The sequence below is a fragment of the Merops nubicus genome, unplaced genomic scaffold (assembly GCF_000691845.1).
Source record: "Merops nubicus isolate BGI_N331 unplaced genomic scaffold, ASM69184v1 scaffold453, whole genome shotgun sequence".
NCBI lineage: Eukaryota > Metazoa > Chordata > Aves > Coraciiformes > Meropidae > Merops > Merops nubicus.
Window position 1 is genome coordinate 485 of NW_008600687.1, and position 12,346 is coordinate 12,830.

Here is a 12,346-nt window from a genome sequence, read left to right on the forward strand (position 1 = left end):
TTGAGCTCCAAGAAGTGAAAGCACTGAATAAAATTTTCATACGACTTAAACCACACTTTGGATCGGTTGTAGTAAGATCAGTGTTCTTCAACCTGAGGCCATTTTTCAGTTTTAATATTTAAAGAGAGACTGATTTGAAAAGACAGTGTATTTTTACAAGAGAAAAATGATCAAGGATGGACACTCTTGCATCAGTGCATCTTTTTTTACTAAATTGCTGTACAAGTCTACTGTGTAAAATAGTGGGTAGGGTATGAAGAAAAGCCTTTTGTATTAGAAAATTGAACAGATAACTATAAAAGAAAAATGTGTGTAACCTCTTCAGTAATTTTCTGGCATTACGTGCAAAATGAGTTACAGGTTTTACTGTTGGAGGCTGAAGAAGTAACATTTTACTGAAAGGAGTGCAGAACTTGCTATACCTGAGGTAATTAAGATCACTTGAAATTGTTTTTTGTATGATCAAGCAGGAAAATGCACATTCAAGATTTGCTTAATTAAAGTTCTGGTGTTTAGCGATGGAAGGCTCACAAATAAACTTTCCTCTTGGTCTAGTTTCAGACCAAAAAAGGAGCGGGATGCAAGAGGATGAGAGGCCTCCATTAAAAAAAGCAATGACAGAAATGCATATAAATAACAAAGTACGGGTTGTTATAAATAAATTGCCAACAATAAAGAAGGAAAACTTGGATGAATATGACGAAACTCCTGTGGAGGCTGATGGGGAGACCACCAAGCCGAACAGTGCTTCACTATCTGAGCCTTTGAATTTAAATCCAGGTTTGAAACACACGTTGGCACAGTTCCACCTGAGCAGCCAGAGTTCCTTAGGTGGACCGGCAGCTTTCTCGGCTCGTTATTCCCAGGAGAGTATGTCACCCACTGTCTTCTTGCCTCTTCCATCGCCGCAAATACTTTCTGGTCCGCTGCTCATTCCTCCAGACAGCTCCACAGAGCTCACCCAGACTATACTGGAGGGGGAATCTATTTCTTGTTTTAAAGTCGGAGGAGAAAAACGACTCTGCCTGCCTCAGGTGTTGAATTCGGTTCTCCGAGACTTTTCATTGCAGCAGATCAATACTGTGTGTGATGAACTGTACATATATTGCTCACGGTGCACTTCCGACCAGCTTCATATTCTGAAGGTTTTGGGAATTCTTCCGTTTAATGCTCCGTCCTGCGGGCTAATTACTCTGACTGATGCTCAGAGACTATGCAATGCTTTACTGCGTCCTCGCACTTTCCCACAAAACAGCAGTTTTCTCCCTGGTAAGAACACCTTGGCTCAACTGAAAGAGACTGGCAGTGCCTTCGAAGTGGAGCACGAATGCCTGGGCAAGTGCCAGGGCTTGTTTGCACCTCAGTTCTACCTTGCGCCGGATGACCCCTGCATCCAGTGTTTGGAGTGCTATGGGATGTTCTCCCCTCAGACATTCGTCATGCACTCGCACAGATCCCCGGACAAGAGGACCTGCCACTGGGGGTTTGAATCGGCCAAGTGGCACTGCTACCTGCACATTAACCAAAAATACCTGGGAACCTCAGAGGAGCGGGAACTGAAGCACCTCTTGGAGGCGATGAAGGAGAAGTTTAGCGAGAAAAATCAGAAAAGAACTCGGTCCAAAGTAAGTTCACCTACTCTTGTAAAACTCCCAAATCTCCTTCTGCTCACACGTAAATACTTGTTTTGGAATAGCATTGCTTGCATTTTTTAAATGGGAATGCTTGTTAGTTCAAGCCTAAATTAAATTTGTGAGAGAGCTTCACCATGGAAATAACATTTCTCCTTACAAGCTGCAGTCATTTCTTTCCTCTTTGGGCTGTAAGTAACAATCCAAGTCGGTTTGCCTTTGTTGGTTCTTGTTCCAAGGTGTGCGGTGTCTGGAGAATTCAGAGCTGTTGTGGAAATTGTCATTCTCCCGTTTGACCTTTGAGTGTGTTTTATGCGGTGTGTGTTGCAGCAGATGAGCGAAGCAGAAAGGAGCTAGAAAATCAAGTATTACAAATGAATTCTGCCTTTCTTAATTTTGCCCCAGGACGCACACGCGCTGCATGGCAACCTGCCTCCCTGACCACCCATCTCATGACTTTGGAGGGTGAATGGTGCGTTGATAAGTTGCTGTTTAAAAGCCCCAAATCAGTTTCTTCAGTGAGAGATTTCTGTTTGAACCAGTTGCATAGAGAAATAAGCCAAAAAGAGGGGGTTTTAAGCAGCCCAAGTAATGAGCTGTAGGCCGGTATCTTGACAATGGTTAATAATAGATGTCATATTTTTTCCTAAAATACTGCTGCAAGTCTGCATTGTCCTTCAAAAATACAGAGCTTATTTTCCCTTAGAGAGTTTCTACTTTAAATAATAAGGCAAGCATGAGATAAATACTGGGCATCATAGTTGTTTCCACTCATAGAATGTATAATTTGTGGGGTATAATTTAAGCAGTTTTTAAATGTTTTCTGCCCCATGACTATTTTTTTTTTTCAGTGTATTTGGCATTTATGTGCCTGTTTGATGGCTGCTGGTTTGCTTATAAATCCGCTTTTGCCTGCTGGATATTTTGTGGTGGATTTCAAAACACCAACAAGAGCAGTGCAGATGGTTGAGCTCAAAATGGTGTGCTGTAAGTTGACACCTTTCAGCATAAACTTTTGAAAAGTTGGTGTTGCAGAAAGGTTTGCTGTAGTAACAGGTATCATTACAGTTGTGCCAGCCTCCAGTAAAGGATTTTAGCAGAAAATTTCCATGAGTGTCCTTAGTACAGAATGCTTCCACATGCTGAAATTGTTCAAGATGCTGGTGGGTTCATAGAAGAGTGACTTTGCTTTTTATCAGATAAAGACCTGGCAGTCCTGGCACGCCAGTGTAGATAATAGACCCCTAGTATGGTGGATGCATCAGTGGAAGCAATCTTCCATATTCATACCTGTAAATACTGCTTCCCTTGTCACAGGAGCAGATTTTGGACCACGAGATTTTTCAGTTCCATGTTGTACAGATGAAAAAAACAGCTGAAATGAGCAGTAACAGTAATTTGGACTGCACTGGTGGAAGTGAAATACAAAAATCTTTCTGGAGTCTTCTGTTGCAGACCTGTATGGTTCTGTCTTACAAAGCAGCATGTGAAATGAGAACGAGAGCAACTGTGAAACTTGGAACAAAGATAAAACATTGGGCGTAGGTTCTATTTCTAGTTTTTTTTTGTTGTTGTTGTTGTTAGTTTTTTTTTTGTCTCATGCATATTCATCAGGAAGTACAAAAGACGAGAAGAGTTTCATAGGGGAGTGTTGGAGCACAGCCTCTGCTTCCTTGTCCTAGAGAAGCTTGGGCTGCTTCAGTTGTCAAATTGTATTTCCCCCATTTCTGTGGTGTGAGAGAGGTATTGGGTATGATGGTGTAGACGTTCCCTTTCCTTAGACTCCTGGGGAAGTGTTTTGTAGGCTGTTCCGTTTGCTGTTCCATCACCTTCTTACCTTTGCTGAGTCAGACCACAGAAGTGCCAGCGCATCTTTGGGGGTATCTCAGAGGGCCCGGGAAGAGCAGTTGTCCTTGGCTAGGGCTTTGTCCATCCAGTAATAATACATCATTAATTTAACCCCATAGTCTTTGGAGCATCCTAGATTCGGTGCCTTGCTTTTCTCTCTAGCATTTGAGTTTGTTCACCTCACAGTGCAAATACACTTCTGTTTTCAGTATTTTAAAAGCAGACAACGTATTCACAGAGGTTCAATCCTTTCTATTCTTTGTGCTGGTAGGAAAGCTGTGATCTGTGTGTTTGGTCGTCACCCAGTTTCACATTTTCTGTTGAGTTCTAGACTGCAGTGTAACATCCACCTGCTCTTATGGAACAGCTGTCACTAAGTCTCTGCTGATCTGTGGGGGAAAAGCTCACAATAAGGAGAGTTAACATTTCTTCTGACTATTTTTATAAATCCTATCTCTGCTCAAACTACTGGCTTAACAATTAGGCTGAAACTACTACCTTTCCTTTTTTTTTTTTTTTTCTCCTTAACGGCTTTGTATAACTAACTTTAGGAGAACAATAAGACATCTTTTTCACATAGCCCTTCCAAACAGTTTAGGTAGAAGTCATTCAGTTTTAAGTTTATTTGGATATATTGCGTTCACAGAATTATGTAAGAGCATTTAAACTAAACAGATTATTAGGATGTACACATGTATATATTAAAGTAGGTGCTTTTTATCTCTATTAACATAGATAATGAGGAAGGAATTCTGATAGAAAAACTTCACGTTTATTTACAGTAACCTCTCATTTTCTTTCCCAAGTAAAAATTTGTTTGCAAGTTATGGAAGTGATGTGCAAAATGCACACTGGGGTGTAAAATGAGAGAATATAAAAATTAGACCTAATGACTTCAAAATACAAATTACCTGATGTATCATTTCATATGTAAATATATAAACATGTTAAAATGTGACCCCTAAAAATGGACAAGGTGTGATTCAGAAGTTAAAACTGGGTTACTGTGTACTAGCTGTAATGTAAGTAGAAGAATATATGTACATTATTTACATTCTTAGAATTATCTGAATGAGTAGAAAAAACTTTACAAGGGCCAGGATGAGACCACTTTTCTAGAGATTATTTGCTGTATTTCAGGTCTTTATTGTTTAAAGGCTAGATTATGAATTTACTATTCTGGAGCTTAGCTTCCTTGTGCCCTTGTCCTTTCTGTCTGCTCTGGAACTGGTTTGAGGAACAGCAGGAGTGGAGGTAAAATTTCAGTTTCATCCCTAGAGCTGAATTTAGTGGCCTGGAAGTTTTGACCAACTTGGGTCAAATTGTAGAATTAGGTCAAATATGGTCAAACCCCTATTGTAGATGGGATTTGGTCTCTGTCATGGTCAAGTGGCATTTGGTTCTGCAGACCTTGCTACAAGCCACACGCAGACTGCCAGACATGAAGTTCTGTGACAGTGTATTTCAGGATGTGTAAATATAAACACTTTGGGTAATGTATTTTGGACACAAGAAATGGTGAAGATGTTAGAATGCTAGGTGACACTTCTGGTACACAAGGATTTTTTTTTTTTTTTTTTTTTTAAACTTTATAGTTTGTTTGTTTTTTTTTTTATTGACCAACTTTTCAGAGGTAGTGGATCTGGCTGGAATGGTGTTAACTTTATTCGTAGCAGCCTGGATTTGTGGCCAAACCAATGGTGGTAACACACCAGTGTTGTGGCTGCTGCTTGGGCAGTGTCAGGGTCTTCTCTTTGTGCTCAGCCACTGCTGCGAGTAGGCTGTGGATGAGGAAGAGACTGGCATGGCCAAAGAGATACCCTGTGCTTTATATTGTCATGGTCAGCAGTAAAAACTGGGATAGGAGGAGAAAGGGGGTTTGGGCATCCAAGGTGGATGTTGTTCAGAGCCTGGCTGGGCGCCAGTGTGCCTGTGGGATCCGGAGAGCAATATCCTTTGCTTCACTTGGTTTTTCTCCTGTTTTCTTCACCTATTAAACTGTCTTTATCTTGACAAAAGCTTTCTTGCTTTTGTCCCCATCCCACTGGGGGTGGTGGTGAGGGAGCAGCTGTGTGGGTGCTTGGCTGCTGGTTGGGGTCAACCGACCATGCTTACCCAAAAACCTGCTTCCCAAGGCTATTTTATTTTAATAAAATAAAAATAAGAACCAGTTTCTTAGCTACGAGTCTTGTTTAAATATAAGACAAGATACCTTTCACTGGAAATTAATTTTAACTTAGGCAGTGGGGCATAAAATATCACTAGTAACTGACTAAAGAGTAAATCCCAAAATACTTCTTGAGACAGACAATTGCTATTCAAATACAGAATGCACAGAAGTTTTTTAAGATGATATATTCTGAATTAATTTTGTTTGTTACTGCAAAGGGAATGGAGTTGTCATGTTACTGCAGCAGCTTTGCCCACCTCTGTGGTAAAAATTGGTGACAGCCAAAGAAAGTTTTGTCTCTGGAACACCAGTAATTATTCTATTTTATTCACAGGTTTTATTTTGTAATAAAGTATCAGGCAGGTGCTTACTGTGATGTGGATACTTTATTGCAAAAGGCTCCTAAAACCTTTTGGGAATCCTAGTTTCTGGTTCCTGTTTCTCCTGGACATTTTTAGCATGCTTCTGGCAGAGTTCTGGAAACTCCGCAGAGCTTTTATATAGCCTTGTAAAGACACTTTCTTTTCATTTCATTGCTACTTTGCCCATAATGGGGAATTGGAGATCGAAGAAAGGTCTGTGGCTTGCATCACCCTGCACCTCTGCCAAGGACACCTCATTTTCCAGTACCCCAGTTTGTCAGCAGCATGTATGTTAATGGTGTAAATGCCATCCCACTGAGGAGTGTTTATGTAGATGAGGATATCATGTACCCACCTCCCAATTACTGACTTATTTTCTGTTCTTTAGGCAGATTCTCAGCAGAGCCTGGAATTATCTCAGTGGTACCCAGTTATAAAGCAAGAAGCAGAAACTGATGCTCAGCCCTCCTCCTTTTTCCATCCCAGGTAACTGAATTTCCTGTGTAGAGCTATGAGCACTGTATATACAAGTATTAAAATACTTTTGGCTGTTTAAAGATAATTCAAACTGAAAAAAGTGTACTTGCAACCTGAACTGTTAGGAGAACTCCAAGGGATCACACAGGAATAATTGAGCCATAAGTTTTTACACGTTTTGTAGTGTAAATATTAATGAACTCCTTACGAGTGGGTTTTGAGGCAGGACTCCAGCTGTGATATGTGCAGGTTCTTCAGTAGGCAATACAATTGAAATGTAATCACACTTTCCTTTTTCCAAGTGGAAATAACAGAAAGTAATTTTTAATCTTCTGTATACAATGCATGCATGTGGAAAGCTGTATAGGGCCTATTTACCATGAGTACAACCTAATTTCCTTTCAAAAAAGGCTTGTGAGAGGTGTTTGAAGTCTTTTTTCCACACTGAACAGTGGCTGTGGCTGAATTGTCTGTTGATTAGTTTCCTGGCTTTAGAAACCAAGTGCATTTCCTTAATGTAGGACACAGTTTGTCATTGCATCAACGAGGGGAGCAGGTTTTCTTGACGTCCCTCTTACCCTCATCCCCATGTGGTTATGTACTTGCCTTGTATGCGTGAGATCAGACTGTTGGCTAGTAGCGTGCAGCAGAACACCACAAACACCTCACACTAGCTCCCACACAAACACATGAATGATAGAATTTCTGTGACGGTCCCTCAGTTTGCTGTTTCTATCAGTGCCCTCCTTCAGAAGCTGGAGAGAGGAAAGTGTTGAAGACAGCGGTGTGAAAACAGCAGTGTCCAGCATAGTGATACTCATGTTCTTGGCACTGACATTAACACATCCAGCACTCTTCTCCCTCTGTACTGGTCAAAAGCTGAGTGGCTAGGTTAGGGCAGTACAAAAGGATGCTCCCAGGAGTCCAGGAGCTGTGAAAATCCAGACAATTTCCTCGGTATAAGTGGGAAAGAAGGACCAGCATTGTCAGTACACAGCTTTGCTAGTTCCTGCTACATGGATCGCTTCCCCTGTCCTCCATTGCTAATATAGGGATTATCAAAATGCTAGAGAGTCTGGATTCTAATAGCATTCTAATTTCACTCTTTGCATTTAAATTAAGACTTCATGTGATTTTCTATATGATTATTTTAATCAGCTGTGTCTGGAAAATCCTTGTTTGATAGTCTCAAAACCTTATCTAGATAATCTACTCAGTAAAGATTAAGTGGATCATTAGGATTTCCTTTGGCATAGGAAAAATTTACAAAGGACGTGCTTGTTTTTCATTTAAGCTTTTACAGTTTGAAACCACATTACATTAAACTCACTGCTCTCTACCAGTCATCATGTATTTATGCCTTACCTCTCATTTTCAATTTTACTGTTCTACTGTTTCAGTTACTATCTTTATATGTGTGATAAAGTGGTTGCCCCAAACGTATCTCTTGCATCACAATACAAGGATGTTGCAAAAACAACAGTAAAAGCTTCAGAGGTAGTTAAATCCTCACCTGGACAGTCAGAGAAGAAGCTCAGTAGTGGAAAGCACAAAAAAGCCGCCTCCTATCCAGAGCTTTCTCTTGAAGAACAGGAGAAAATTGACTTGAAAGCTGGTGTGGAGCAGCATAAACGTTTAGGTGAGTAGTGAAAAATACATTGAAGTATTTTCAAGTTTTATAACTTGTAATTTTACAAAGCTCAACATCGGGTTAGTATTTTGGGATGTGGCTTCAGTTTTCCAAAAATTCTTCTGACCTTTTGTAGTCTTGAGTTTTCTTTGCATCTTTTTCATCCTGGAAGTTTAATTTCCTGTAATTATTTGTGCTGTGTTCTTTTGTGTATAGATCCACCTGTGTCAGCTCGTTCTGCAAGGGCTGGAAGATCTGAACGCGTTTCTTCCAAACTCACTAGAGACTCTGGCCGTGCTGAAGCCGGTAGTGATACACGGACCCTGTCCCCCACTCTCATGAAAGACATCAGTTGTGAAGATGACAAGGGAAGGATCATGGAAGAAGTAATGAAAACCTACATTAAACAGCAGGAAAAACTAAATACTATTTTGAGGAGAAAACAGCAGCTTCAAATGGTACAGTGCCAATCTGAGTGCATTTCATTTTTGACATCAGAAAACTGGATGTAGAATCAATATCTCAGATTACAGTCATTTGGAAACACCAAAACACACAGCTGATGGCCTTCCCAGCTTGAATCCAGACACCAAATCTTTAATAACTTAAATGTTTTTAATATCTTAAATATCTTTTAATATTATGCTCATTAGGTTTGAGTCCAGTAATAATTGGTGCCTTTTCAGTTTGCAACTGCTGTGTTTAAGCTGCAGCTTGTTTTATTTTAACCAAATGAAAACTACTCTTTTCACTTTAAAAGGGTTTCTCAATATTTAAGTATTTTGGCAAATATAGTTTTAGTCCTCTTAAAATTTCTCAGTTTTCAGTATTTTAAAGATGCAGACATCAATATTCTAGGAATGGTCTTATCACTGGCCAATATAAAAAGAACATCACCTTCTAATTTCTATTTGATGAGCCCTTGTTTTAAGGAGGATTTTATTATTTTTTTTTAATAATGGATGGCATTAGAAGCTGGTTTTCACTTGTGATTTTTGCCTCATTTCTGTTTTCTGAGTTAAGGTAGCTTGTCTACTTAAGTTCATAGACCAGACCTAATATTTTAGTTCATTTAATGTTAAGCTCAGAATCTGTGGGCTCAGATAAAGCCTTAGAGCTGCTACTATCAGTTGTGCTGTTGGGAGGCAAAGCTTGTAGATAAGTTAAAAATGAAGACATTAAAAAATATCAAAATGTGGGAAAAGTGGAAAAAGAAGTCAAAAACATTTATTGTGCTTTTTCATGCTGCACTTCTTACATCTTCAAAGGATATTTTAGTAAGTCAGTTCTGCTGTTTTCTGAGGTTCACAACTAGAAGTTGTGAATATGTTTCTGGAAACAGTGTACTTGAAAGTGTAAATAATTCCTTAAAAGTGAAATGGCTTGCTGCAGAATTACAGGCTGTCATTGCTAAGTAGATAAATACCATTATCAGGGTATTGTTATCAGAAGATAAATGTACTCTTTGGCCTCACTGTTTCCAGATACACGTTTGAATTAAATTTTTCATTTTTCTCATCTCAGAACCAAGGTGTATGTGATCCTGATTTTTCTTGACAGGAAGTGGAAATGTTAAACAATTCTAAAGCTATGAAGGAACTGACTGAAGAGCAGCAGAATTTACAAAAAGAACTTGAATGCTTGCAAACAGAGCATGCTCAAAGGATGGAAGAATTTTATTTTGAGCAGAGAGACTTGGAGAAGAAACTGCACCAAGTGATGAAGCAGAAGTGTAGCTGTGACTCTAATTTAGAAAAAGACAAAGAAGCTGAATATGCAGCACAGGTGAGAAGGGAAAGTTCTTTTCAAACCAAACTGTATTTCCTGTATTAGGATATTGTGAAATTACTGCTCAGCCACTTTAAGGTTACATCTTCTCCGTGTGTTCTGATACCATAGGCTGAATACCAAAATAGGTCACAATGACAGCAGTAGTTATTTCCTTGTTCTTTGGTTGACACTGAGGTAAAATGCAACTTCCAGAAACATTTCGTGTTATTGATCAAATGTTAATCTTAAACATAAAGTCTGTTGTGTCCTCATTTCAAACAAACTGGTTTTTTTAATGTGTAGACTTGCCCATGTCATAGAATTAAACATTCCCCTGTTAGTTATGGAAATAAGATATCTGTCTTTTTCTTTTTTTTATGCTATAAAAAAAAGATTCCTACCCTCTCTACCAGCTTTTTGTGAGATCAGTAGCATACCTTGCTGCTCTTTCTTCTCCTTGGTGATAGAATCTTCTGCACTATCTGGTGAGCCCCCTTTTGTGCTCTATCAAAGCATTTGATCAAGAGTTCTTTTGGAAATGAAAATCACATTTTTGTCTCATTCCTGCATCTTGGGTTCATATGTCGAAACCTGTGGAGGTTTTTTTTTTCCTTTCACTTTCCTTTTGACTTATGCTGCTGCTTTTTTGTGTTGGAGGTTATTAATTTTAATGTAAAAATATAGTTAATGTCAAAGGGAGCTTTGGAATGCCCCATTTCAAAATCCATTGCAGTTATGATTAAATGTACAGTGATGTGCTTTTTACCTTGGGCACATAAAACTAGTCTTCACCTTTTTTTTTTTTTTTTTTTTTAAGTAAACAAAATCTAAAACTTAAGCTCACTAAAGGCTTGTGGACATTTGATCGTAGCTGTATTTCCTGTTCTCACTGTCTCAAAGGAAGAAACAGGCTGTACTTGAGAGACAGGTTTTGGTGTTTTGGGGGAGTAGGGCAGAGACTAGCATCATAAATCCTTCTCATGAATTTAATTTCGTGACATCCCACTCCACAGATTCCGAGCCTTTGCTGCCAGAAATAATCCTCTCTGACTAAGGCATGATTTACTAAACATCTGGTACAAGCCCTGTTACTGCAAGTAACAACATGTTCTGTTTTATTAAGATAATCGTGTAATGTATGTTTTATGTGGCTTGTGTAGCTTACTTTCTTTAGAGAGTAAAAAAACATAGATTGTTCCACAAGGAAACTAGTTGTTTCTTTTGAAGTTAGACTTGGAAAACTAAATCTGTTCATTGCGTGAAGGTTTACTCTATTATTACCTGTGTGGTAGAGGTATTTACAACACAGAACTGGAGCCATTTTCTCAATTTACCATGTCTTGCAATAGATTTTCGACCCTAGGTTCCCAGCAGTTGTCAGAAGTACCTGAGTTCAGCAGAGGTCCTGGCAGCAGGTAACTTCCCCAAGCTGCATGTGCAGCATTTTGAAGCATTTCTTGAAACAGTTGCCCAGGCTCCCCGTTCTCTCTGAGACCTGTGGACTGGGAGGAACCCTCCTTGCACATTAAACAGAGTCAGTAATTGTGCATTTGCAACTTGCTTAAATGTTTGTTTTTCTTTTTAGGCCTGTTTAAAGATGCACTGAGTGCCTCTCCCCTCTTTTCACTTCTTTATTGAATTGTCTAGTTCAGTTGTTGCTTTACCCCATCAACCGCAGTACAGCAGTGTAACTAGTACTGGAACCTTTCCTTAGAGCTGAAAATCAGAACTTGGCCAGAGAGATGCTTGTGTGGTATGTGCTGCGGCATGGAGGCAGGGGGTGTTACCATGCTGCTCCAGTTCAGTCATCAGAGTAGTGGAGTCAGGAGACTTGCATTAATAGCCTATTGCTGTCCAAGAACTGCTGAAGTATTTCTGATTATATGAAGAACCATTTTAATAGCTGTGATCATACAACTGGAGATGGAATTCCACTGAATGTGGTATCTTTCTAGAATCAGCACAGTGGTTCCCTTTGCCCAGTACATTTTTCAGCAATTGGTGCACACCAGTAATGATGTACACTCTTACTTCTTTCATCCCCATGAGTTGTCTTCCTCATTTGCAGTGAAATGTGTGCTCTGTGATGACTTTGATGAGATAGAGTGGGCAGGAACCCCTCTCCTACATGGACAGGTTGTTTGCTCAGCCTGGAGAAGAGAAGGCTCTGGGGAGACCTTCTTGTGGCCTTCCAGTGTCTGAAAAGGCCCTACAAGAAAGCTGGGGTGGGATGTATTACAAGGGCTGGTAGTGATAGGAAGAGGACTGATAGCTTCAAACAGGAATAGGGGAGATTTAGGTAAGAAATTAGGAAGAAGTTCTTCACTATGAGAGTGGTGAGACACTGAAACAGGTTGTGCAGGAACGTTGTGGATGCTCCATCACTGGAGGTGTTCAAGACCAGGTTGGATGGGGCTTTGAGCAACCTGGTCGAGTGGGAGGGGTCCCCGCCCATGGC

The 12,346-nt window shown here is 39.8% G+C and overlaps 1 protein-coding gene across 1 annotated transcript in view; it reads left to right on the forward strand.

Annotated features, from left to right (window-relative positions):
* Positions 1–422: 422 nt before the first annotated feature.
* Positions 423–12,346, forward strand: part of SKIL (SKI-like proto-oncogene) — a 13,060-nt gene continuing 1,136 nt past the window's right edge. The window contains exons 1-5 of the mRNA XM_008937736.1: positions 423–1,625; positions 6,400–6,497; positions 7,889–8,127; positions 8,335–8,576; positions 9,679–9,903. Coding sequence (XP_008935984.1) covers positions 519–1,625; positions 6,400–6,497; positions 7,889–8,127; positions 8,335–8,576; positions 9,679–9,903 — 1,911 coding nt within the window. The 5' untranslated portion in view covers positions 423–518. The remainder of the gene's footprint in view (positions 1,626–6,399; positions 6,498–7,888; positions 8,128–8,334; positions 8,577–9,678; positions 9,904–12,346) is intronic.